The 23,501-nt window shown below is 40.0% G+C and overlaps 1 protein-coding gene across 1 annotated transcript; it reads right to left on the reverse strand.

Annotated features, from left to right (window-relative positions):
- Positions 1-6,281: 6,281 nt before the first annotated feature.
- LOC103475124 (semaphorin-5B-like) lies at positions 6,282-23,501 on the reverse strand. The gene is made up of 22 exons (XM_008426547.3): positions 23,315-23,501; positions 15,844-16,032; positions 15,200-15,299; positions 15,082-15,127; positions 14,663-14,725; positions 14,475-14,573; positions 14,158-14,371; positions 13,602-13,887; positions 13,340-13,475; positions 12,323-12,530; positions 12,023-12,230; positions 11,598-11,715; positions 11,332-11,516; positions 11,040-11,183; positions 10,804-10,951; positions 10,321-10,546; positions 9,524-9,745; positions 9,020-9,190; positions 8,196-8,345; positions 8,053-8,088; positions 7,440-7,651; positions 6,282-6,942 (listed from the first exon to the last, which is right to left on the reverse strand). Exons 2-22 carry the CDS (start codon positions 15,986-15,988, stop codon positions 6,781-6,783), a joined length of 3,279 nt encoding a protein of 1,092 aa, XP_008424769.1. The 5' UTR covers positions 15,989-16,032; positions 23,315-23,501; the 3' UTR covers positions 6,282-6,780.

Raw genomic sequence — 23,501 nt, forward strand, 5'->3', positions numbered from 1 at the left:
TTCACACAACAGAAAAATGTATTGTACAGTAGTACAATACATTTTTGTGTACTCAATTTACACATACATTATTTATGCTTATTTATGCTTTAAAACATGCAATAATTTGGTTACCAACAGTAGAGATTAATTGTTTTGTTCCTGTTATAATACTTTCAGTACAATTTACTTTGTGCGCTAACAGTGTTAGAGTGGAAACAGACTTTACCAGTATATATATATATATATATATATATATATATATATATATATATATATATATATATATATATATATATATATATATATATATATAATAATATAATAAGCAGTTTGCATTTTGAAAATGCTTCACATTTGTCAACAAACTTCTTTATTCCACAGAAACAACACTTGAGTTGTTATCAGTACTTTAATACTGTATTGTACGTGAACAGTAGGATTGTTGGTGCATTGAGATTTTGTGGAGACTCTTGGGTTTACCCAGAACTCTTGGCTGGGACCATTTCCCTCCTGGCCTTTTGAACTCCTTCGCACAGGGAGAGGAATGTTTGTGCTTTCCTCTTGGACTTGTGATCTCTGCAATCTGGGTATTAGATAAGTGGACAAAGGATATCTTGACAGATGTATTATGTTATTTTCATCTTTCAGGATGACGGTGTGAGGACAGTGTTGTAGGCTTTGTGCTATAAAAAAATGTTGGTTAAAATTGGGACTTGATCTTTAACAATCTGTTTTAAACTAGACCTTAAAACTTTAGGACGTCCAGCAGGAAGCCCCTTCCATTACTCAAACGTCTAAATTTTTGAGTGGCACTTATCTCCAGTTGCTATTTCGGTAAAGTACCTTGCTGCATACACTCACCTGAGCAAAACTGCAGTCACATATCACAGGTTTCAAACTGTGTGTTCACTTTGCTTTAAATAGCTACCTCTGTTTTTATGAAGGACCACATAGAAACCCTTCTGTTACTCAACATTGCACGAATCCATTTAGGAAGACCCAAAGATGTAAACACGCTGGTCCAGTGGCACAGATAACAAAACTAAGTGCAAACTTTATTTTTGGCTTGTACCAGTGAAGCATGTGATGTACAGTGTCCCAGCGGCAACACGTGTTATGTTACCGGCTGGGCACCTCATATCATCCACTGAACAAGTGAAAAGGAGCCAATTTATCTCTCAGACTTATGTCAGCACATGTTCGGTCTGTCTTTGATCAGACTAATCTAACTAATGTGTATTGTGGATTATGCAACGTAAAACTGGAAGGATTAAGTTGCTCTTTTTGGAGCAGGTCAGAAAGAGCAACTTAGACCAATAATTAGGTCTCACTGACCTAATTTATTGCTGGCAAAAATAATAATGGATAAAAACTTGTTTTGTATTGAAACTGTTGAATTGTTTGGTTTGTGTTACCGTAAGTTTAGGAATGATAAAGATTTTCATGCTATTGCAAACAAACAATAAATGAAACTACCTTCTATTCTCCCTTCTCCAATAAGAAACATGCATAAATATATTCATTAATAGGTGTACGTTTGTCTATTTTGGCAAGCTGGTGGATTTGCAGGCATTTTAAATTGTTAGACAGTAGAGTGTCGCTGCTTGGTGGACTGTGAGCTGTAAACTCTGCAGAGCTGTCTGTTTGAAGCAATTATGTGGAAATTGTTTGGGGAGGAAGGGATAGTCGGCGGTCTAACTGTACAAAAAATGTGGCGTAATCTGACCAATGCTATCCATGGAGTTATTGAAACGATCTAGAAGTTGCATTGAAGTGATGGCCAGGCCCAGGAGAAATTTATTTAACAATGTTGTCTGGTAAATTTTGAGCCTACCAAGTGTTGGTCTTTAGGCGGGAACCGGTTGGTACCATCGTGATTAAATGGCTGAACTGTCAATGAAATACAAACAGGATTAAAATGGGTGTAGTGACCATGAAGACTTTTGACAAGAATTTCCCCAGGTTTGTTTTTTCCCCCGCTTTTACAACTCTAAAACTTTTGTTCTCAGTTCCAGTGGGAACTGAAAACATTTTAGAGAAATATACAAAGTCTAGAGATGTGATTTTTCCTTTAAAGAGATTTTTAAGGGATCTTGATAAAGCAATTTTCTCTATGGCCTACACAGTATTTCCTAGACAGCATCCTCTAGGTGTTTTTTCATCTGACTGAAACAGTCATCCCACTAATTCAAAACTATTTCCCAATCATCTTCTGCAGAAAGCCTTCTCGTTCACTGTGTCCATTGTGCGTATGTTCACGTCCCTCATGTTTGGATAAAGGCTTCAAGAGGAATCCACTCAACTAGTCCTTTTATAATTCATCACCTCAGCACTTCTTACCTGCTCCTGTAAAACGTAGCAACACAGTCAATATGCAGCACAAGACAAAAAACAACAAACTAAACCTCCATGTCTACCTGCGTTTCTCGTCTCTGACATGCAGCATTAAATATTTAAGACATCACCTAACGGGAAAGAAGGAAGATGGATCACTAAATTTGAGTAGTTTATGTTTCTTTTATGTTCATCCACACATTTCTTATTTTTGACCTTTCAACTCTAGAGACTCTTTGCTCTCCTGCCTGCATAAACTGGTCAGCTGGATTTTATGATTCAGATTAAAGTGACCTGGAGCTGACCTGTAAGGGTTGCTCTCTAGACAACATGCTGGTTTTAAAACCAGTGCACACTCTTAAAACTGTATTTGTTCAATTTTACTTTTACATATTATGACTAAGATCATCGTTTATACTTTACTCTGCACAAATTCTGTCTCTCAGATGCTGTTGAGAAAATCTAAATTTGGAAATATTGCCCAGTTTTACTTGGTGATACCAATGACATTGTTGTTTTAAAAGCCTTGTAGTGTTATTGCTGTATTAGTGGCTGTTTTTGAAATGGGCCATTATTGGCAGTTGCCCAGGGTGGCATTAGAAGGGGGAGAACACAAAATGCCACCTGTTTGTCTGAGAGATATCGCAGTTTTCTGAATCTCACAAATAATACAAAATACTGGCATCATAATTCATTTATTCACCTGGATTTTTTTTTTCACAGTATACATAATACAAAAATATAGAGTACCAAAAGTTTACAGTGTCCAAAAAAGGCAGTGTTCAGTCAAATTCACATCAAGCAAGTTTTTTTAGGGCGAGAAAATTGCTTTTAGGGCTGTTTGAGCAAAGTGTGAGGAGGATACTGAATTAAGTGTTCAACAGATCTCTATCCAAATTAGGCGTTTTCTGCTTCTTATCTCAACACTTGCAAAAGTGTTCACTCCTCTTGAACCTTTTTCCACATGTATGAGGTTGTAACCACAAACTCCAGTTTACATGAAAGACCAATACAAAGTAGTGTTCGCTTGGGAAGAGCTCCATTGTGAAACATGGTAGTGGCAGCATCATGCTGTGGTTATACTTTCCTTCTGGAGAAATAGTACTACGGGATGAAAACTTTTGCAAGGCTCTATCTCTGAGAGGGTGTCTCATTATAGTCAGATTTGTGATTTAGACATACACAGTAATATAAACATGGCACAGAAACAACAACAAAAAAACCCCACAATTTCTTGCACATTTTGATTTAGATAAAGGACACAAAAATATTTATATTTTTTCTAGTTAAGGGCAGTTATAGTACAAGTAGGAGTTTTGCTACATCAGCAAGAAGTGAACCAAATTTGTCACCAGCTTAAAACGGTACAATTCCTTTTGCTATTTTAAAATATCATATAATTTCTAACATATTCAGAAAAGATATCCGTCAAAGAAACATTGTAATTTGGCACCAGACATGGAGAAAAATGTGTAATTTCAGCTAAAAGTGCAAAAATGTTCCGTTTGAATATCTCCGGTGTTATTAATGACATCTTTGCTTAATGAGTGCCAACGCAGAAATCCTAGGATAAATTCATACTTTAGAAAAATTAAATGATAATAGAATGTTACAACCTTAAGTAAGGCACAGTGCACTGAAACCATTTTTACCTCCTTTCAAATGTCTTCAGTTTATACTTTAAACCAGGGGTGGGCAACTCCAGGCCTGGAGGGCCGGTCTCCTGTAACTTTTAGATGCATCTCTACTTCAACACACCTGAGTCAAATAATGAGGTTGTTAGTAGGACTCTGGAGAACCTGCCTGCAGTTAGGAGGTGATTCAGCTGTTGGATTCAAGTGTGTTGGACCAGGGAGACATCTAAGAGTTGCAGGACACCGGACCTCCAGGACCAAGATTGCCCACCCCTGCTTTAAACCTTCCAGCACTTTAACCTTTTGTGGCAGATCTGCTACTAATGCCTGTTGATGTATATTCTCAACATACCAAGGATCATGTTTTGCATCTTTCTAATTAAATCTAGAATGCTATTTGTAGTAGCTCTACTGTATTACTTTTCTCATGCTGTAATTTTTACTGTACCATCTCTGTTTTTATATTTACATATATTTTTTAACCTTAGTCTGAATATGCATGGATCTATTTACCTTTAATTTGCTGGTGGTACTCCTCAAAATAATTTCCTTAATTTGCTAACTAAGTACTTGAAAATGGCCTAAATTCTTTTGTCTTTTGTCCAAAAAAAAGAGAGAGAGAAAAAATGAAGCATTATAATAACTTTCACTGAAAACGCAAAAAAAGAGAAAATCTGAATGGGGGCAAACACTTTTTCAGAACAGTGTATCCAACGGATGAAAAACTTTAGTTCAAATTAACATCTGTTTGTGTTTGTTTCTCATTAATCAAACAATGAATGAGCTCTAAGAAATAGCTTCAAATGTTTGAACATTATGCCCAAACACTTAAGAGGCAGCACATAAAAACAATATTTACACATGATAGATTAACTTGATTGTTTCTTTTATTTATGACTTGATTATGTTGATTTGTATCTACTCAGTTTGAGAAACAAAAGCTGAATTGTTTGTGATTTAACAAAATGTGTGATTCATATATATATATATATATATATATATATATATATATATATATATATATATATATATATATATATATATATATATATATATATATATATATATATATTATCATCAGGGATATTGCTCAGAACCACAGATGGGGAAACTTCCTTAACCAAATAAATATTCTATATACAGTACAGTTTCATTCAGAAGTTTATATATACATTTACTGTAATAAATGTCAATAACTTGGGGTTTATGCGGATTTATTTGACCCGTTGTTTTGCAAATAAGTATAAAGCCTGCAACTGCAACAGTATTTAAAATCTTTTCAATTTACTATAGATTTTACCATTAACATTTGGTCTCCTTTAGCAAGCTGCAGACAAACCACTACTGCTTTTGCTTGTGTATAAATTTAAGCCTGTAAGTTTGATTCTCTGTGGATTAAAAACACAATAAATTCAAACCTTACTAAGGATATTTGTTGCGTAACCCCTCTATTCTGGAAGGACATGTTAAATCCATTTTAAAACCTTGAATCAAAGAAGTATGTAAACTTCTGACCAGAACTGGAAATACCTCAGATGTAACTTGGTTGAATTTTATGTTCACATCCCCGAATATTCAACCACTGAACACCTGGGAGATAATTTATACATTCTTCTGATATAAACAACATTTAAGTTTTCCATTTCGTCGTCTTTTCATTGTAGTTTTGACACAAAAATTAAAGCAAGTGAGCCACAGATCTACACGTCAAAGTAGAAATCCGTTCAGAGTGCATGTCTGTTACCATGTGTTATACCTTGTGAACCAGTCTGTAGCTCAGCAGCGTGTAAGAAATCCTGACGGTTCCTATTACGATGTAGTCAGTCCCCTCGTGTTGGAGAGTTGAAATCTCTCTGTCACTCCAACAGAACATCAGCTTAGAACGTCAGGAGCCATTTTTAGTTTTCAGAGAGTTCACACATCCCGCTTGAAGAGTTCAAGGCTGCGACATTTTTTGTTTTGATTCCCGTGAGCCTCTGGCAGTGACATCTGGGTGACTCATGGGTCAACCTGACCAAAGGCAGCTCTTTGTTTATGATTGACATGGTGTCTGACACCAGAGGAAGGTCTTCTTCTTCTTCTTTCTATGGGTGCATCTCTACAAATTTGGATATCAAAACGTTTGCTTCAGGAATTCCATTCAAAAAGTGAAACTCATATTTTATTTAGACTTATACATTTCTGTATTTTTTTTTAAATACAGAAATGTCACCCAACTGAGAAGTATTCCCACATACTATTTGGTCAGGGCTCCTTTTGCATGAATTACTACATCAGTGCAGTTTAGGCTGCTGAGGTGTCCAGGAAGCCCAGACTGCTTTAATAGGACTCACAATGTTCCCATGACTGCCATTTATTATGCCTTTTTTTTAGTTGAACCTTTTCCTTCCACTCAACTTTCCAATAATATGTGGTGAAATATGTAGTGAATAGGCAGCCAGATTTCCGATGTTTCATAGGAATTGTTTCATATCCTTTTGAAATAACTGTTTTTATTGGTTTTGCATAACAATCAAGTTTTCTGAAACTTTAAGGTGTTCATATTATCAAATTTAAAAGAAATAAGTGTTACTGTCCCAGTGGAACCTCAAGATATCCACTTTTTGAATTGAATTTCTGAAATAAACAACATTTATTTTCAACGATGTTCTTTATAATTTATAACAGTAGATTTTAACTGAAAACTTTTTGGATGTTTGTCCTTAATTAGGACATTTCTGGTGATTGGGGTGAAACTGCACCTTGAATAAAAAAAAATTCCAATGGCCAGGAAAATGTTTTTAGCTTTCAGGAAGATTTTCTGGTTGCGTTGGCATGGAAACGGCTCCTCTCAGCTGTGCATGTAGGACCTGCAGGGTGAGTCGGGGTGGAAATCGTACTTGCTCACACAGGGAGGGTAGTAGGTGGCGGTGAACATGTTGCTGGACGCCATCGGGGAGGAGAAGTGGTTGCATGTCTCGTCGTTCACATGGAGGTTGTTCTTGTTTAGTGTCTGCAGCATAAAGAGAGTGTTTAAAAAGACATTACCTAAATTATATATAGGATACAGAACACATTAAGACTTAATCTAAAGAAATTCAAGAACAATAATGAACATTTGTTGGACACGTTTAGGGCTTTGTGTATGAAATCGACGGAAAATCCCTGAAGCAATCCCAAGTTTGCTTGAGTTACCTAGTCAAAGCCAGGACCTAAATCCAATTGATAAGATGATCCTTGACATGTTTAAAGACGCTCTAATGTAGCTAAATTATAAATCTGCAATGAATAGTGGGCTTAGCATCATCCATTGATGTAAGACTCTTTGCAAGTTGCAACAAACACATGATGGGAAATGTTGGTTGGTTTGGACAACTTTTATTATTGTTCAAAAGCGACTTTTTCCATTCACTAATTTTCTTAGTTTGACAAAAAAGTGACAAAAGCTCCAAAGCAGAATAAATCTGTGAGTGGGGGGAAGTGCTAATCGCATCACAGCAACGCGCCCACCTTGAACTCCATGGGGATGTACTTCTCGTTCTTTGGCGCGACATTGCCCTGCTTGTTGTACGTCAGGTGGTTGGGTGTGCTGGGGTGGATGACGGCGGACTCTGCCGACGGCCGGTTCAGGTGGTGGCAGTACGAGTACGCCAACCCCGAGAGGAGAGCTGCAGCAAAGAAGCTGGCTAGGCCCACCGCCACCAACTGGAACAAGGTGAAAGCTGGAAACAAAACGTGTAGCCCAGTGCAGGTGAAATCTCATGTCTTGTTTCAAAGCTATTTCGATAATATATACATTAGGATGTGTAAAAATGTGGAATGACACAAGAAATAAGTACAGAAGACATGGAAGCAAAGAAGTTGCTCAAATGTATGGAAGGCTAAGAAAATGAATTCAATCTGATTGTATTTAAATACAGAAAGCAACTCTTTTCTGCTAAGTATAGAAGAAATCTCAGTGAGCCTGTTCACTTCTTATTTCCTATCTGATTTCATTTTATCATATAGAATTTTTTTTTTTGTTGTTGTTTTTTATACAGACATCTCTTTCAAATTATATGTCAAATATATTAAGAAATACGTGACCTTAGAAAAAACAGAGTATTAAAAACAACCGACTTACTTCCACAGCTCTGGTTCTCCTGCCCAGGTAAAATCACTGAAAACAGACAGAGTTAAAGGAAGAAACACTGATCACATTGATTGGGTCTCTGCAGAAATTTGCCCTCTTTCTAAAGCAGTGTCCTGGTAGAAATGCCTGCTTACCTGGGACCTCATGTGGCTGACATGGCCTGGACTGAGTCAGGTTTCCTTGGCAGAGGCCGGCCTCAGCCTCCTGCTCCTCTCCACAGCGCCGGCTGCGATGCTGCACACCGTCGTCGTCACACTCGCCCCAATCTGTCCATTCACCCCAGCCTGCAACGCAGCGTATAGAAACAATAAAAATCCTCCTTTTATTTTGCACAAAATACAGTACTAGATCTGTTTTTCCCCCCTGCGTATTTGTCCAGGCTCACACACCCAAATTATTTTCATTCTCACTGCAAATATTGATGTGTTTGTGGTGAATTTCCCAGCAGTGTTCATTATATCCTTTGATGACATGCTGAAAAATATGAAAAACCTTAGGTTATTTAAGGTCATATTAATTCCTCAATGGCACTTCCAGTTTTAATTGAATGAAAAGATAAATGGAGGTATTTCTAGGGGAGAACTAATGTGTAAATAATTTTAAAAAATCATAAACTGACAAAACATAGATGATAAATTACTTGCTTTTATTTGACCTGGCAATAAAGATGGATTTTAAATAATATATGTGCAGTTTCACTGAGGAACCTAATCGATTTGAAAGAAATGAATTTGCAAACGTTTTTTAAAGCTTTCGCAGCCTTTCAGTTGACTAATATCCCTTCTTCCTTTTCACGTTCTGTCATGTAAAAACAAACTTCAGCGTATCTTATCTGAAAAGTGTGGCTTGCATTTGTTTTCAACCTCTTTGATTCAAGAGTTGTCGCACCGCGTTCGTCTTGAATTCCGGCTGCAGGATCATTGAGGTACATCTTTTGCGTTGCATGTGCAGCGGATACCTTCACAGGGGTGTATGTTACAGAGGGCCTCCTCTGTGTGCAGGCCGATGCAGATGTCCCCTCCGTTTGCAGGGGCCGGGCTGCTGCATGTCCGAGTTCGCTGGTAGTGGCCGCCTCCACAGCTGGATGAACACTGGGTCCAGGCAGACCAGCATGACCAGGCTCCACTCACTGCAAAGCATTCGTATGGAAAAGTGGGGTAACAGCTAACGATCATTTTAGGAATCGAATATTACATCGATTAATCGGATAAAGAAAATTCAGCAGATTTATCATTCAACCGCTTTGCCTGTTTTCATATAATATTTAAAAACACTTTCTGTTGTTATAAAAGGTTTGTCTGAAATAAATTACTAAATTACTAAATTACAAATTACAAAAAAGAAAGTAAACATTTTATTTCCTAAAATTCAATAATATCGCATCCCTTTAGTGAATTTGAACTTGAGGCATTTTGGCTAAAACATAGTAAACTAGTGTACAGTGACTGAACTGCGGTGTTACCTGGGCAGGGGTGAGCGTTACAGTCCTGATACTCCACTGGAGATCCAGCACAAGCCGCCAGGTTGGTCCTTCCTTCTGATGTGGAGCAGCTGCGTTTCCTGGTCCGGAAACCTCTGGAACACTGCTGGGAGCAGCTGGACCACGTTTCCCATGGTCCCCATCGGGCACCTTGGGGCTGGGACGTAGTTCTGCCACTAGTCCGCACCAACTCTTCAACCAGAGCTGCAAATCCGGGGAAAGTACTTTTACTTTCAGTAAATTGAATTTCTAAGCTCTAAATACAACAAAACAAGTTCAATTCTGGTTATGAGCAGCGTCCAAACATCATACGAGTTCAGAAAATCAAAATGGTCCATGAGTTCAAATAAAGGGCCAGCATTTTCCCTGGCAGACTCAGCAGACAGAGTGTTATGAAACATTAATTAATGAGGTGCAATATGGGTCAAACTGAAAGCACAAACAGGCACCCACAATCACAAATTATTTACATATGAATCCAAAGCATTCAGGGTTTCAAATTTGAATTCACTTCTTTACTGCAGCCAAAATAAAAAAAAACCCAACAACAACAAAAAACGGATTAAGCGTTACAGTCCTGATAATGAAATGAAGAAAGAGAAGGAAATAAAGGAAAAGGGAAAAGTCTCGATATACAAATATGTCTTCATAATTGTTCTATTTCTACACTTTTCCCGACCTGGAAAAGTGTAGAAATAAAAACTGTGACCTCACAGTCAGGACGAAATGTGCTTTTACTGCTTCATCAGCATCGTTGTGCCATCGTGTCCGGTACTCACAGTCAGTCTGACAAGCTCCAGAGCCGTCATGTGGACAGAAGCGGGTCTCCAGCTTCTTCTTGCCCAGCTGGAGCTGCTGGAGGTCATGAAGTGGCGCCCGGCAGGTGTACCTGAATCTCTGCTCCTGGCGGGACCCGTCGTGGCTGACGTTGACCGGCATCCAGGGTGTCCAAGGGGTGTTGCGGCGCACCTCAGGGCAGCTCTCCAGGTTGCAGACTTTGTACTCCTGGAAATCAGTATAAAGGAATCTCAAAAGTATTTAGTTGCACTACACACTCCCCACCAAAGCTAACATAAAAGAAACAGCATTTTTCAAAATATTTTTTTTTAAAGTATTTATAGATTTTCTACAGTTTTCTTCTCACAAACTTTTGATTTGTGAGAAAAAAAAGTATCTATAAATACTTTTTTTTAAAAGTATTTATAGATTTTCTACAGTTTTCTTCTCACAAACTTTTGATTTTATTCAAAGCACGCCTGTACCATTGCACATCCAGGGCAGGTGTTCCCATTCTCACAGGTTCTAGTCCTGGACTGGACCCCTCCGCCACATTCAGCGCTGCAGTGAGCCCAGGGACCCCAGGCTGTCCACAACACAGGCAGGGGACACAGCTTTTTCTCATTGCACAGCCTACAAAAAAGAAATCACAAAAACATGCGATGTCTTCACTGTCAGTGCTGACACATTTGTAGCAGCCACAGCAGGGCGTGTTCCTCACCTCTCTTCCCGACCCTGACCGACGCATATTCGACCCCCGTGGCGAGGCGAGGGGTTGTTGCAGGACCGCTGCCTCACCTCAAATCCGATGCCACAGCTGCTGCTACACTGACCCCAGGAAGACCAGGGAGTCCACCCACCGTTTCTAGGTGAAGATTGGGTTAATGTAAGCATTTTCGGATTTATTGGTGTTAATCTTGTGGGCTATTTTAGTTAAATTCTGAAGTTGTTTTAATGGATATTTAGAAATTAGTGTTGAAGTCCAAAAAAATCTCCATGAAAATCAACTTTACCTGGAGCAGTTCGCCACTTGGATGGTTGGACCTTTGCATTCGACCCCTCCACATCTGGCCACCGGGCCATCACACGAGCGAGACCGACACTTGCAGCTGCTGAAAGTGCCCTCGCCATCGTCATGGTTACAAGGCTGCCACACTGCCCAGGGACCGAACCCACCGTCTTGCGTCAGGTTCCTCATCTCCAAGGGAGTCACATGAGTCTTAGTCACCATCATCCAGGAATCTACAGGGTTACTGTAATATCTAGAACTTGTTCTTACTGGGCATTCGGTGATGTTTTGGATCCAATGGTTCATGTTGGAGCTTCCCTCAATGGTGGTGCAGAGTTTCTGCTCCAGATCCCATCCGCAGTAAGGGTCCCGAGCCTCCAAGCAGCTCCTAATGTGGACAAAAGCCTTGTCTTTGTTTTGTGGTTTGCACAAGCATTCTCTTTAAATCTGAGAACTTAAGCGATTAAATTCTGGTGTAAATTGATATCTCAGTACACCATTACACAATGCAGATAGTCCTACAATGGATTTGTTTAGCTCAAAGCATGTTGATGAAGGTGGTCTAGCCCCAAATCTAATTGAAATTTCATTGTCAGTCAGTTTGCAGATGTCTTCAGCTGGTAACACGTTTCCAAGATATTCTACAACCTGGTACAGCAGATTCTCATTCAGAAGGCAGGTGGTCAGCTTCGTACCGTTCGGTTGGATAACTTGAGCAGCGTTCCAACGGGATCTTCACCAGTCTGTCATCGAGTCCCACGAACAGCGACCTGTCCTTCTGCATGATTTTCAGACTCTTTATTGTTCCCCTCTGCCCCTCTGGGAGGATCCGGAGCTCTTCAAGGTAGCAGCCATGAAGGCTTTTGTTGGTTGTGGCCAGAGCCTTCAGGATGCTGCCATACTCTGATTGGATCAGGCCACATCAGATTTAAAGTGAGAAAAGTATCTAGAGAATTATCACATATTTTACTGAGGAATAAATCTCCCTTTGTCACCTGTGCCAATGTACATGACGTGGTAGAGAGTGCTCTGGCCTTGCACGATGTCCACCACCAGCTTGGAGAAGCGGACATTGTCCTGGGTGAGAAAGGGGTCGGTGGTGATTGGCTGGACGACGTCGCTCATGAGGAAGAGCCGCTGTGCGTCCTGAAGACTACGCTCCGTTAGGTTCCCGCCGGGGCCGTCTTCCTCCAGTGTGCCGCACTGAAGACCAATAATACGCAAACAGGTCAAAGAACACTTTCTCCTTCCACTCAGCCTTACCATTGGTAAGGTTAAGTCTTATTATATTTCACTCCATGTGTAACGAGTCTATATGATATTTGGTCTTCACTTTCTGGAATGAATATTGAACTTTTTGAGAATATTAACATTTTTGAGCTGTACTTGTATTTACAAGAGTTCATCAAGAATTCACAACAAACATTTCCATAAAGGTTTGTGTAAAACAAAAGACCAAAGAGATGGTTTTTTTCTCTTCTGTAAAAGATGATGTTGCTATCTGTATTTTAAGACTTTGGGAAATTGTTACATTTCTATTTTTTGCTGAAACATTTTACTTTTATGGTTTACTGCCTTGAAAATTTAAACAATTATGAAATACCAGCGACGGTAAAGCTGTTTGTCTGACCATTGACCATTGTTTTAGTTGCTCATAGCTGAGGCTTTGTATGTACAAGCTAACTGGTTGTGATTGGTTGTTTTCTGTGACTTGTTGAATATATCACTTTGAGAAACACTCACCGTTTTCTTTAACTGTACACCAAAAAAGTCAGCAGTTTTATCCCTGTAATCCCATGCTTATCACAAGTAATACATTTTTTTTCCACGAGTTGAGTGTATCTGTTGCTTTTTAGTCAAATGTATTTTATGAGGATTCAGGTGGACAAAATGACAGGAATTCCTAAAATTGTTTACGGGGAATAATTAGTTTTGTAGGAATAAGGAGGATGAAGCAAACAGTCGTTTGGATTCAACATGAAATAGATTATCTTTGGCTTTGGGGATTATACCTGGAAATTGGGAATAGGATTAGGAGTAGAGAGCCAGGCAGTGCGGGGGTTCTCCTGGAAGCGAAAGGGTCCATTGAAAGCCAAAGTGATGGAGCTCAGATTGAAGGCACAAACAGCCGAAGCTGATATGCTGTTCCTAAAGGAAACAGGGAAGTTTTAATTATGGTCTTATCTGAGCAGTTTGACAAGAAAGAGAAGGTAAAGAGTCAAGATTCACAGACTCAAGGTAAAACATGTTAAAAAAGAAAAGAATAATCCTCACACATTTGTGGTAAAGATGCCATAAATGATGTCTTGCTCCGGCAAGTGGAAGGTGCTCTGCAGCTCGTTGAAGTAAAAGGGGATTTCACCTGAGCGTGAGCAATTCAGGCGAGCCTTCATGAAGGTGGTCCAGGTGTCTTCCAGCAAGAAGCGTCCCCCAACGTCGTTCTTACAGACCCGCGCCACCCGAGAGAACACCATCTTCCCACAGTCGTTTTCCACGGCAGTCTCTCTCAGGAAGAAGTAGGCAAACCGGCCGATTTCGTAGGCAGACACGAAATGAGGCTCTGGTGAAAAATCAAACAACAACAAAAAAAAAAAACGATCATAGTTGGTAAATGAACATGGAAAACTAATTTGGACATTACTTAGGGCACGATCAAGAGTCATCTAGTTGACTCTTGAAAGTCAACTAGATGAATTTCAACTAGTTGAAAGTCAACTTTCATCTAGTTGACTTAGGGCTTCCAAATCTGGAAATTGGAAGACATATTTGAGTTACAATACTCTCTCGTTTGAAAGAGAGTATTGTCAAATGGGTGTGGTTCTGTTCTAACCATTGAGCCATTTGGAGTTGTACTGGGCGGTCCGAAGGGGCGGCATGTTCCCCAGGCTTCTGTAGATGACCGGGTCGCGTCCGGAGAAATCGATCACCGTGGCGGCGTACAGTTCCCCCCTGTGCGTCACCATGGCAGTGGAGTTGTGGCGGGGGTCATAGGGACAGCGGGCAACACCGTTCACCGTGTCCAAAACTTGACTGATGTTGGAAATCTAACAGAATGGAATAAATATTTCTATAAATATCCAAACAAAAAAACACCTAGATATCAAATGAAATAAGGGAAACTGTTCAGAAAAGGCAGTTAGTACCAACCTGCCTAGATACACAGACGGGTGTGAAAGCATTTGTTCCACATGTGAAGAGCGTTCTCCCATTGGTAAGCAAAACCCGGATGTAGTTTTGGCATTCGTCCTGCATGTCATTGGAGAGTGAAAAGTTTGTAGCGTTTGAGTTTGCTTGAGTGAAAATGATCGACTCGGCCAGATTTTGTAACATATCACCTCAGATTTCCCCTTGCTTTGACACGAGCGCTTTGTGTCTTCATCAGGAGACCATTCGGTTGCCTGAGTAAAAAAAACATTAAAAAACGATTTTGAGTATTTATATTATAAGTACTGGCTGCAGTGTATGGAGCAGTTTTAGCAGTTAAGATTTTAAATATTTAATAGCAAGATTATGAATGAGGGGTGGACAGTAGAGCAGGCAAGCCATTAGAGGCTTTTTTAAATTTTAAAAGTTAATTCGTGTACAAAAAAATCCATGTTGGAATTTCTTCCTCAGATTTTCTATGAGTTTCCATAGTCTTTTCTGCCCTAATGTAGATCTTCATCTTAACCCAGAGATTTCTAAATTTGGTGTGTCCCACGGAATAAAACCTAAAAGGCTAAAACAGATTAATTATTCTACACCTCCTGCTTACCTGTATGAGGGAGGTGTTGCTTAAACTCAGCCGGAAGAGGAAGTTTCTGGAAAATGAAACTTCTGATTAGAAAACAGCTTGTAAACAGTGGGGAAGGTGTGTTAACGGTTGTACTGACCGTGCCCCTACAATGAGCTGGTTTCTGCTCATGTCCATGGCCAGCTGGGAGAAATCCTTCACTCCTGGATAGGAGAACTCAAACATCCTCATCCTCAAACCTGGAAATTGGAAGACATATGTCAGACGTAAAGACTGACATGTTTAAGTAAAAAGAAATATATCAAAATATAAAACATTTGAAAGGAGTTTTGGGGGATTTTTTTTTTTCAGTAGAGAAAGATTTCCCTTTATTCCAAAAATAAAAACAGCCCCTTATTATCATTTATTAAACTCAACTCTTGATTTCTGTGAAAGCTTTTTATGAGATCGTGTCCATCAGTTGCAGACCGGCTCTGATAGAGTTTCCAGTTTTCAGGAGAGTTGATCGCATAATGCTTTAGTGAACTTGGCTGCGAAGCAACCAAGCACACGCTCACATTCACAACACTAATCCTGCAGCTCAGACAGGAAAGTCATTTGTTTTCCAGACACAGACTTGTTCTAAGTCCTCGGACTTTGACCTCTGCGGTGCCAAGATATGCGAGACATTCAGATTGTGCTGCTTTAACGCATATGCATCAATGCCTCGCAGAAAAGCGCACAATGCATTTCGTCAGCTAATCTAAGCTTGAGGACTTTTAATGAGTAAAAGGAAGAGCTTACCTTGATAGGAGACAACAGGATGCTCCTTCCTGCTGCAATCTGCAAGACTGACATTCTGGCACTGGGACAGACTCACAGACCAACCAATGACCAGCATGAGTCCACAAGGGGAGAGGGTCCATGCCCTCCACCCTGTCGTTACCATAGTTACAACCACATTCAGTCCCAATTCAGGTCTGCAAGAATCACCTGCCGAAGACGAAAATGAAGAATTAAGACTAAAATGTAGATGGTAAAATAATAATAAAAAACATCTATCATGTAGCAGCTTACAGGTTTTTTTCTGCTCCATTCGGCATTCGTCTAAATCAGCCCTGAGTCCCCATGCTGCCTCTGTTTGTCTGCTCCGACAGCCCTGCCTCTCACTGTCAGCGGGATACAGTCACGGCCAATTCACCTCAAAAGGGCCAGAACTGCCAATCTCTTTAAAGCCGCCTCTACAAACCGAAGGTGCCATTTCTGACTGAGGGCCTCCTCTGAGAGATTCGTCTGGGCTCACAGCCAAACAGGGGGCGTGAACTCTTATCAAAATCCATTTATGCACATCAAATCTGCTCACTGATGATGACTTAAGGTTCACAAGGGGACTGGTTTGTATCAGTTGTGCCTGTTGGGGCCGACAAACAGCTTTAGGAGTTTTAAAGCTGTAGTAAACCAGCGAGGCCGAGTATTTTATGTGGATGTTTGCTTGTGTGCTTCTAGTAGAATAGTTTAAGGATGCAGAAGTTTATCCAAAGAAATCATAACAAATGCGCATCTATGTAGATGTGTAGACATGATAGAAATTTCTGAAGAAAGTGCACATCCTCAACAAACAAAAATTGTAATGACTTTAAATTGCATCATTTCACATGTAAAGCCTAAATAAAGCTGAAACATTTACACATAATTAAATCTGAGAAAATGCAACAAATAAACAACCAGTGACACCAGAAAAAAACGCCTGACAATTAAATATCAAATTTAAATTTATTTATTTTAGCGTTAGAAAACAGGAACGCAGCTAAAATAACTTTGAAGAAGTTTGAATTAATTTGAGTTAACAACATTTAATTTCCCTTTGGGACCAGTAAAGTACTGTTTCAATTTTAATTTCAATTTAACATGACACAAGATAAATTAACCAAAGACCAATCATAGAGGAAAACATGAGAGACTAAACAAGCACAGTTTAGCCTCTCTTTGTTTTGTTTTGCAGCATGCAAAACAAAACAAAACAAAACAAAACAAAACAAAACAAAACAAAACAAAACAAAACAAAACAAAACAAAACAAAACAAAACACCCTAAACATTGAGACCAGAAGTATTTTATAATAGTTCAGAGTATTGAACTGGCCTAGTTGTATCTAAATTTGTGGTGACACTTGTGATATAAAGGCAGCAGAAATGGCTTGCAACATGCAGTCAGTTTTCATCTTTAGTTTGCCACCAGCCGTGGGAATGAAGGCAGTGAAGATCTGTCCGTCTATTGCTCGCTGCGAGAACTGCATGTGTGTGTGGAGGCAGAGGCTTTTGAACCTGCTGGTTCTTACATTGTTGCTCAATGAAGTGGGGAGGGAAACGCAGCTTCCACCGCTGGCCTCGCTTTTGTGCTGCGGCTTTGCAAATGAGGCGGTGCACGGCCCAGCAACAGAGAGGCCTGATGTTCTGGGATTTGTCTGTTTGGGAACAATGCAAGTGTCACACCAATTCTCCAGGGCTGCACAGAAACATACTCATACAGACAATCAGTCTGTGTCTGGTGAAAGTAAATGACGGGTCGACACATTTTTCATGTAAAAATCGCAGACTTTTGAGGACTCAACACTGTAGAAGTTTTGGTATCAATTTTAGAATGAGGCTTTGAATTTGGAGTTTGGAAAAACCAGAAACCAAAGGAAGGGTTGAATGAAAGAGGAAATGAAGGACACAAGAAAGGAAAGAAATGGAGGAAGAGGGAAGTGACTAAGGACCTTTTTACGAGCCAGACAAAAAGAAATGCACAATTAAGGACTGAACAAAAAATACAGAGAGAAATGATTCAAGGAAGGATGTTAAGGAAAGAAGGACAGAAAGGATAAAGGGCAGAAGTAAAGAATGACATGAAAAGGAAAGAGAAAGGGACACAAGGTGTAAAGGAAAGGAACAAAGAGCACAAGAAAAGAAAGACATGAAGAATGAACCCAAACAAGTAGGGAAACCATAAATTAAAATTGCATGAGACTTCTGGTGTCCATTCTTGCAGAAACTCTGTATTTGATGTCTGTCTTGGACAACGGTGGCTGGAGCCTCTTGGTTGTCCAGAATCCTTCTCGACTCCAACAGTCACTCTCACACTTTGAAGTTCTTGGTGATCTGGAAAGCTGTTCGTAATGCTAATATGTCTACCAGCAACCTTTTAGGCTATTTTGAAACAAAAATGCAGCATGCAAAACAAAACAGTGATATCACTATCAAAAGTTGGTGCCATGACGGTCCATCCAACATGGCTGAATTAGCCTGGAGCTATTTTGGATTGAACATGCAGCCAGAGTCGAGGTGAAATAGGAAGTACGGCAGGAGAAATTCAGGCTCGGCGCTGTTTCCAAAACCCACCGGCCCGTCAGAGGATTTATTTATGATGCCGCCCGTGTTGAAAAAACACCACAAAGCCATACCAGCTTGTGTGGAGATTAGAAATACAGACTCTCCAATTCATGTGACCTATTTTGTGTTTGCATTGAGGCGGGGAAAAAAAATCCCACAGGACCTCAAAGTAAAACATGTGACCTCCTCGTACAAGAAACCATGCCAAGGTCTTAACTGAGGAACCAGCTGCTGTAACATACAGTAAATAACACTAGTGAAAGACAGCTCTATGTTTCGGCATCTCTGTATGTGTGCTGTTTTACTCACTCGGGACTAATCTCGCTTCTTAAATACCTGGATTTCCACGGGGAGAGATTAAAACTCAAGTCACACAGAGCAAAACCCTGATTAAGCAGTAATGTCAGCACTCACTGCTTTGATAAAATCAATGCTCAGCAGACCAAAACAATCAACAGTCGTAGAACTTTACACTGACTGAGAACAAGCTTAACTGGATTGTGAAATACACACTGTTGACCAAAACTAATGTGGAGCGCAGGTCATTAGGCTGAGGTCTGTTGTCCATCATCCCCTCTGATGTTAACAGTTTCCTACACCAGAAACAGCTCTGCTTGCTTCCTCTTTAAACCCAATGCCTATATATGGGCAATCCCTTTGTTCTTGCACTTCACTCCAACATTTGTTACTGCCACATGATTTGGATAAGTTCTTTAAATACTCACCTCTCTTTGGAGAAAAGACTCAACCCTTTCATCAACCTTAGAGGTTGATGTCTTTACGTTGTAAATTAAATACTTGGATCAATATTTTAACTTTAATTTACAAAAAAAAAAAGCATTGCTCTGGGAGGATGTGCATATGCGCAACGTAAACCTGGCTTTGCTGAGCAATAACACATAGTCACTCTAGAGTCTGATAAATCACAAAGAAGTTCACATTTCCAGACCTCCGGGCTTCAAAAGAACTTGTACTTTTGAAGTTTGCTAAATAAGTCTTCCATCTGTGGAAATATCGGAAAATAGTAGCAATCCCTTTATGCTCATAACCTATTTTGCTACATCAGTAATTAAAATCTGTCCAGCCACAAAAATTTGGTGCTATTGTAAATGGCTCTTGTAATCACTTCCCTTTGTGTCAAAGCAAAGACAGACTGACTTTGGTGAATTTGTCTTGAAATTTTTTGGTATATTGCCAATTCTCACCAGATGGGGGGAAATTTCACATCAGCAACCAACAATTTAAACCAATTTTCTATATCTTTCTCATAGTTTATTGTGCAGAAACCTGGCTGACTCCATTAGATACTATGCATGAGAAGGCGGTCTCTTAGTGTATATTTTTTATTATTATTTGTTTTTTGTTTTTTTTTTTGACATTGGGGAGTCCATGATTTGATGGAAGTGGCAAGGAGCAAAACGGTAAGCCATAGGTGTGAATTGAGTGTTGATATTGATCCGGAGCGACTCTTGTGTTTTGGAGCCTCGGTCTCATTTACTCACAAGAACTTTCTTGCGAGTATTCAAGCACCCTTGCCTTTGTCTCCAGAAGAAACTGTAGCGGAGAACATTTCACTCTTCTCATGAGCCAATAGGATGGCCCTCCCTCAGCGCGTCTCACTTGAATACCTTCAACCCACTGCTTGATTATGAATGAAGGCGGGGAGAGTAAGGCATGGAAGAACCTCTTTTGTGACTAGATGACAAGCTTCAATACATCAAACAAGCACCTACTGATGCAAAGTCGGCGCTATTCTTCTTTTTTCTTTTTTTTTTCTCCTCAGGATGAATTAGGCCTCTTCCCTCATTTCTTGCAGAACCGCCATTAAAGATAATCATATATGTCGCACGATGCCCACAAAAGATGGAGCAATTTCAGACGGACAATCGCAGGGTCTAGAAAACGAGCCTGCTGAGACGCTGGGAGAACACGCTGAGGCGTGCTTCAATCAAATCCAAATGCTTCTCATTGTGGAGATGTATGACAGGGAAATTAATTACAAGTAATTATTTGTTCATTCAGCTGCCCTGTAATTTGTTCCCTGCAAGCATCAAAAATAAAAGCTGGGGGTCCCACATCTGACCCTCGTATATCAGACTCTTGTTGAAACCACCCGAGTACTTGGACTCAGTCCAGATATCTTGAAAGGAAACAGTGAATCAACCCACTCCTCCTTACTACCAGAAAACCTGGGATTCTTGCTCCAGATTCCTCCTTAATCTGAAAGAAAAAGATTCACAAAAAATCTGAAAAGCAGATTCCTGAAATTCTTTCAAAGCAAGCAACCCCGCAACCGTAACCAGCAGTAGTATTGATCCAGTAGTATTGTGGAGATTTTCGACTTAGCGCAAACGGATATTGAGAGGGCACCCGAAGCCTCTCCATCAAAATATTCAGAGAGGACCATTTCCGAGGCAGTGTTCTCAGCTCCTTCCTAGAGGGGTGAATGGCCTCTCTGTGCAACCTGCCAACTTTCTGCCAATGGCTGCTCTCTTTTACAAGTGAATAGACTGAGTTTAGCCACAGTTAAAAAGACACACTAACGTGCCATGGCTGCCCCAACAATGGATGCTCTGGTTGTGTGCCAAACCTAATGATGGCGGTTTGGCCCCGGCGAGAGGAGGTAGAGAGGAAGAATCCTAAAGAGGTGCACAGCTGCACGGATCATCTCGCCTCTGCTCCTGCTGCCTTATCAGTGAACGCCTTTCCTTTTGCTTTTCTGGAAGAAACGGTCCAGCCAGGATGGTTGAAGAAGTGTTTCACAACTTTGTGGGAATACATCTTGGGGAAAATCTCTACAAGTCTCGTGCATGATTCCCAGAATATCTTAAAACGACTTGTTTTAGAAAAAAATAAAAAAGTTAAAAGTCTTTGCAGTAACTTTGCAATAATTGGCAATGCATCTTTTACGTCACTGTAGAGGGATTTTGGCAGAATTGTTTATGTTCAGTCACATTTTTGTTCAATCACTTTGGAGCATGAAATGTGTCTATTTTAAAAGGTGTTTGTCAAGAAAATTGACATCTTTGTGCACAATTTTCTCTCCACTGTCGCCACATGCTTGCTCAGGATGCTGCAGAGTCAGTAACACGTGGGTTTCCTTGGATAACTTTGTACTAGTTAACATTTAAGTGATCAGCTGGATTGGACTGTATTGCTTAATAATTTGGATTCAACTGAACTTCATGTAATTGGATCTGATTCTCATAATCTGATTGGATTGCAATGGGGTACATTTCACTCGTTTTGACCTTGAGATGGCAGTTATTTTTTTAAATTGGAGATAGTTGCATTTTCTGTCTTCTTTTGAAAAATTAACCTATCTTGTAACAGTATCACCAGCTGGAGTCACTCAAATGTATCCTCGCTAGTTTGTAATCACAACTGCTTCACACACCGGACTGTCGTCACCAAACACCGAGCAGGGACCGACAACATTCAGGAGCGCCACAAAAAAAGACAGAATAATCCATTCAAAGCCACCTCACATGACCAGTGTTTGGGTCACATGATGAGACAAGACAACTGAACAAACTTCGTCCATTCAGGAGGACCACGGGAAAGCAAACAGGTGGAGGGCTGCTTCCCAACCCCAGAATGAAGAGTTGTGTTTAGTTTGGTAACTTTTATCCTTCTCAGCGCTGATGTTCAGATGTTTCAGTAGATTTTCTGTTCTATCCAAGTAAAGTAACTGGCTGGATCCTTTCTAGCAACTTTATTTTTCTTTTTCTAAAGCCAACTGAGAGTTTACTTGACTGTGTGTTTGGGATCCTTGTCCCAAAAACACTGAAGTCTTTAGTAATCGTAAGGTTCTGTCATCAAAAATGTTTCAGTACACTTCTCCTTTCCTTGTTCTTTCAGTTATTTTGAACCTGCCAGTACCATGTACTTAAAAGATAGCCCCAAACTAATGTCCCAAACTCTGGCCTCATCTGACCAGAGTCTGTTCTACTGGTATTTTATTGATTTGTCCAGGTGTTTTGCAGCAAACATTAAACAAGTTACATTCCTTTTTCTTCAGAAGTGGAGTCTTGTGCAGACCAGGCCTCTCTGAAATGTCTGATTCTTTTTTTTAATCCTCTGCTAAAATCTTGTAGAGAGCACCTGGTCATGGCTGGTTGATAGAAAAATACCTACTTTACTGTTTCATTTAACTGCCTATGACGAGGAAAATGATCAACTTTCTGGTCTTTATGGCCAATCCAAGTATAGATTTGATAATCATATCAATATATTTTTTCCTACTTCATGTTGACAGGTTCTAATATTTCTTCAGTCTGACAGTTATCAGGCCTGGGTCTGGCTAGTGAAATTGATTAACTATTATTAATTAATATGTTAACAAGGGAGACAATAATGTTTTCCCATAGGGCAAGTTTGGTAGATCTGCTTTGTAGATCAAACAATTTGAAAACTACCTTTCACATTTACTTGGTGAAATTCTCCGACAATAAAGTTAGTTTGATGCTCTGAAACATTTTAATGTTTCAAATCTGTTTTGATATCAAGGATCATATTGGAAACAGATAACTTTGTGGACTCTTTCCGGTTGGCGATATTAGCATCACAACAAGAGCTTAGACATCATTTCATCAACCACATGCCTTCTGCCTCACTTCTTTCGCACAACTTTGGCTGAAAGGGAGCAACAGAAACATCCACCACACATCACCTGATGTCTTTAACAAACGGGTATCCATGCTGAACGCAGCGCATGGAGACGGCGATAAGTTGAAGGCAAAGAGCTTGCAGGAAATGCGGTCATGCACAACAAGGAGAATTACACGCATGGACAGAAAAACACAGCATTTGAACCGACACAGCCAGCTTCTCATGGACCACGTGCCTGCTTAGACACTGCATATTTATAATAAAAAAATTAAATTAAAAAAAACCTTACTTACTTGCTCATCATTACATCCAGAGTCTGCAGAAAAAAAACGATAAGCAGTGCAGATTCCGGTGCCTCACATGGCGGGAGGGAAAGAGAGAGGTATGAAAACCACGAGGGGAAACTCGGTACACATCGACACACAGCTACACGCTGACCGGAGAGGGAGCAGGGAGGTGGAGGGAGGCAGCAGTGTGTGT

Source organism: Poecilia reticulata, chromosome 2 (genome assembly GCF_904066995.2).
Source record: "Poecilia reticulata chromosome 2, P_reticulata-male-v2, whole genome shotgun sequence".
Classification (NCBI taxonomy): Eukaryota; Metazoa; Chordata; class Actinopteri; order Cyprinodontiformes; family Poeciliidae; genus Poecilia; species Poecilia reticulata.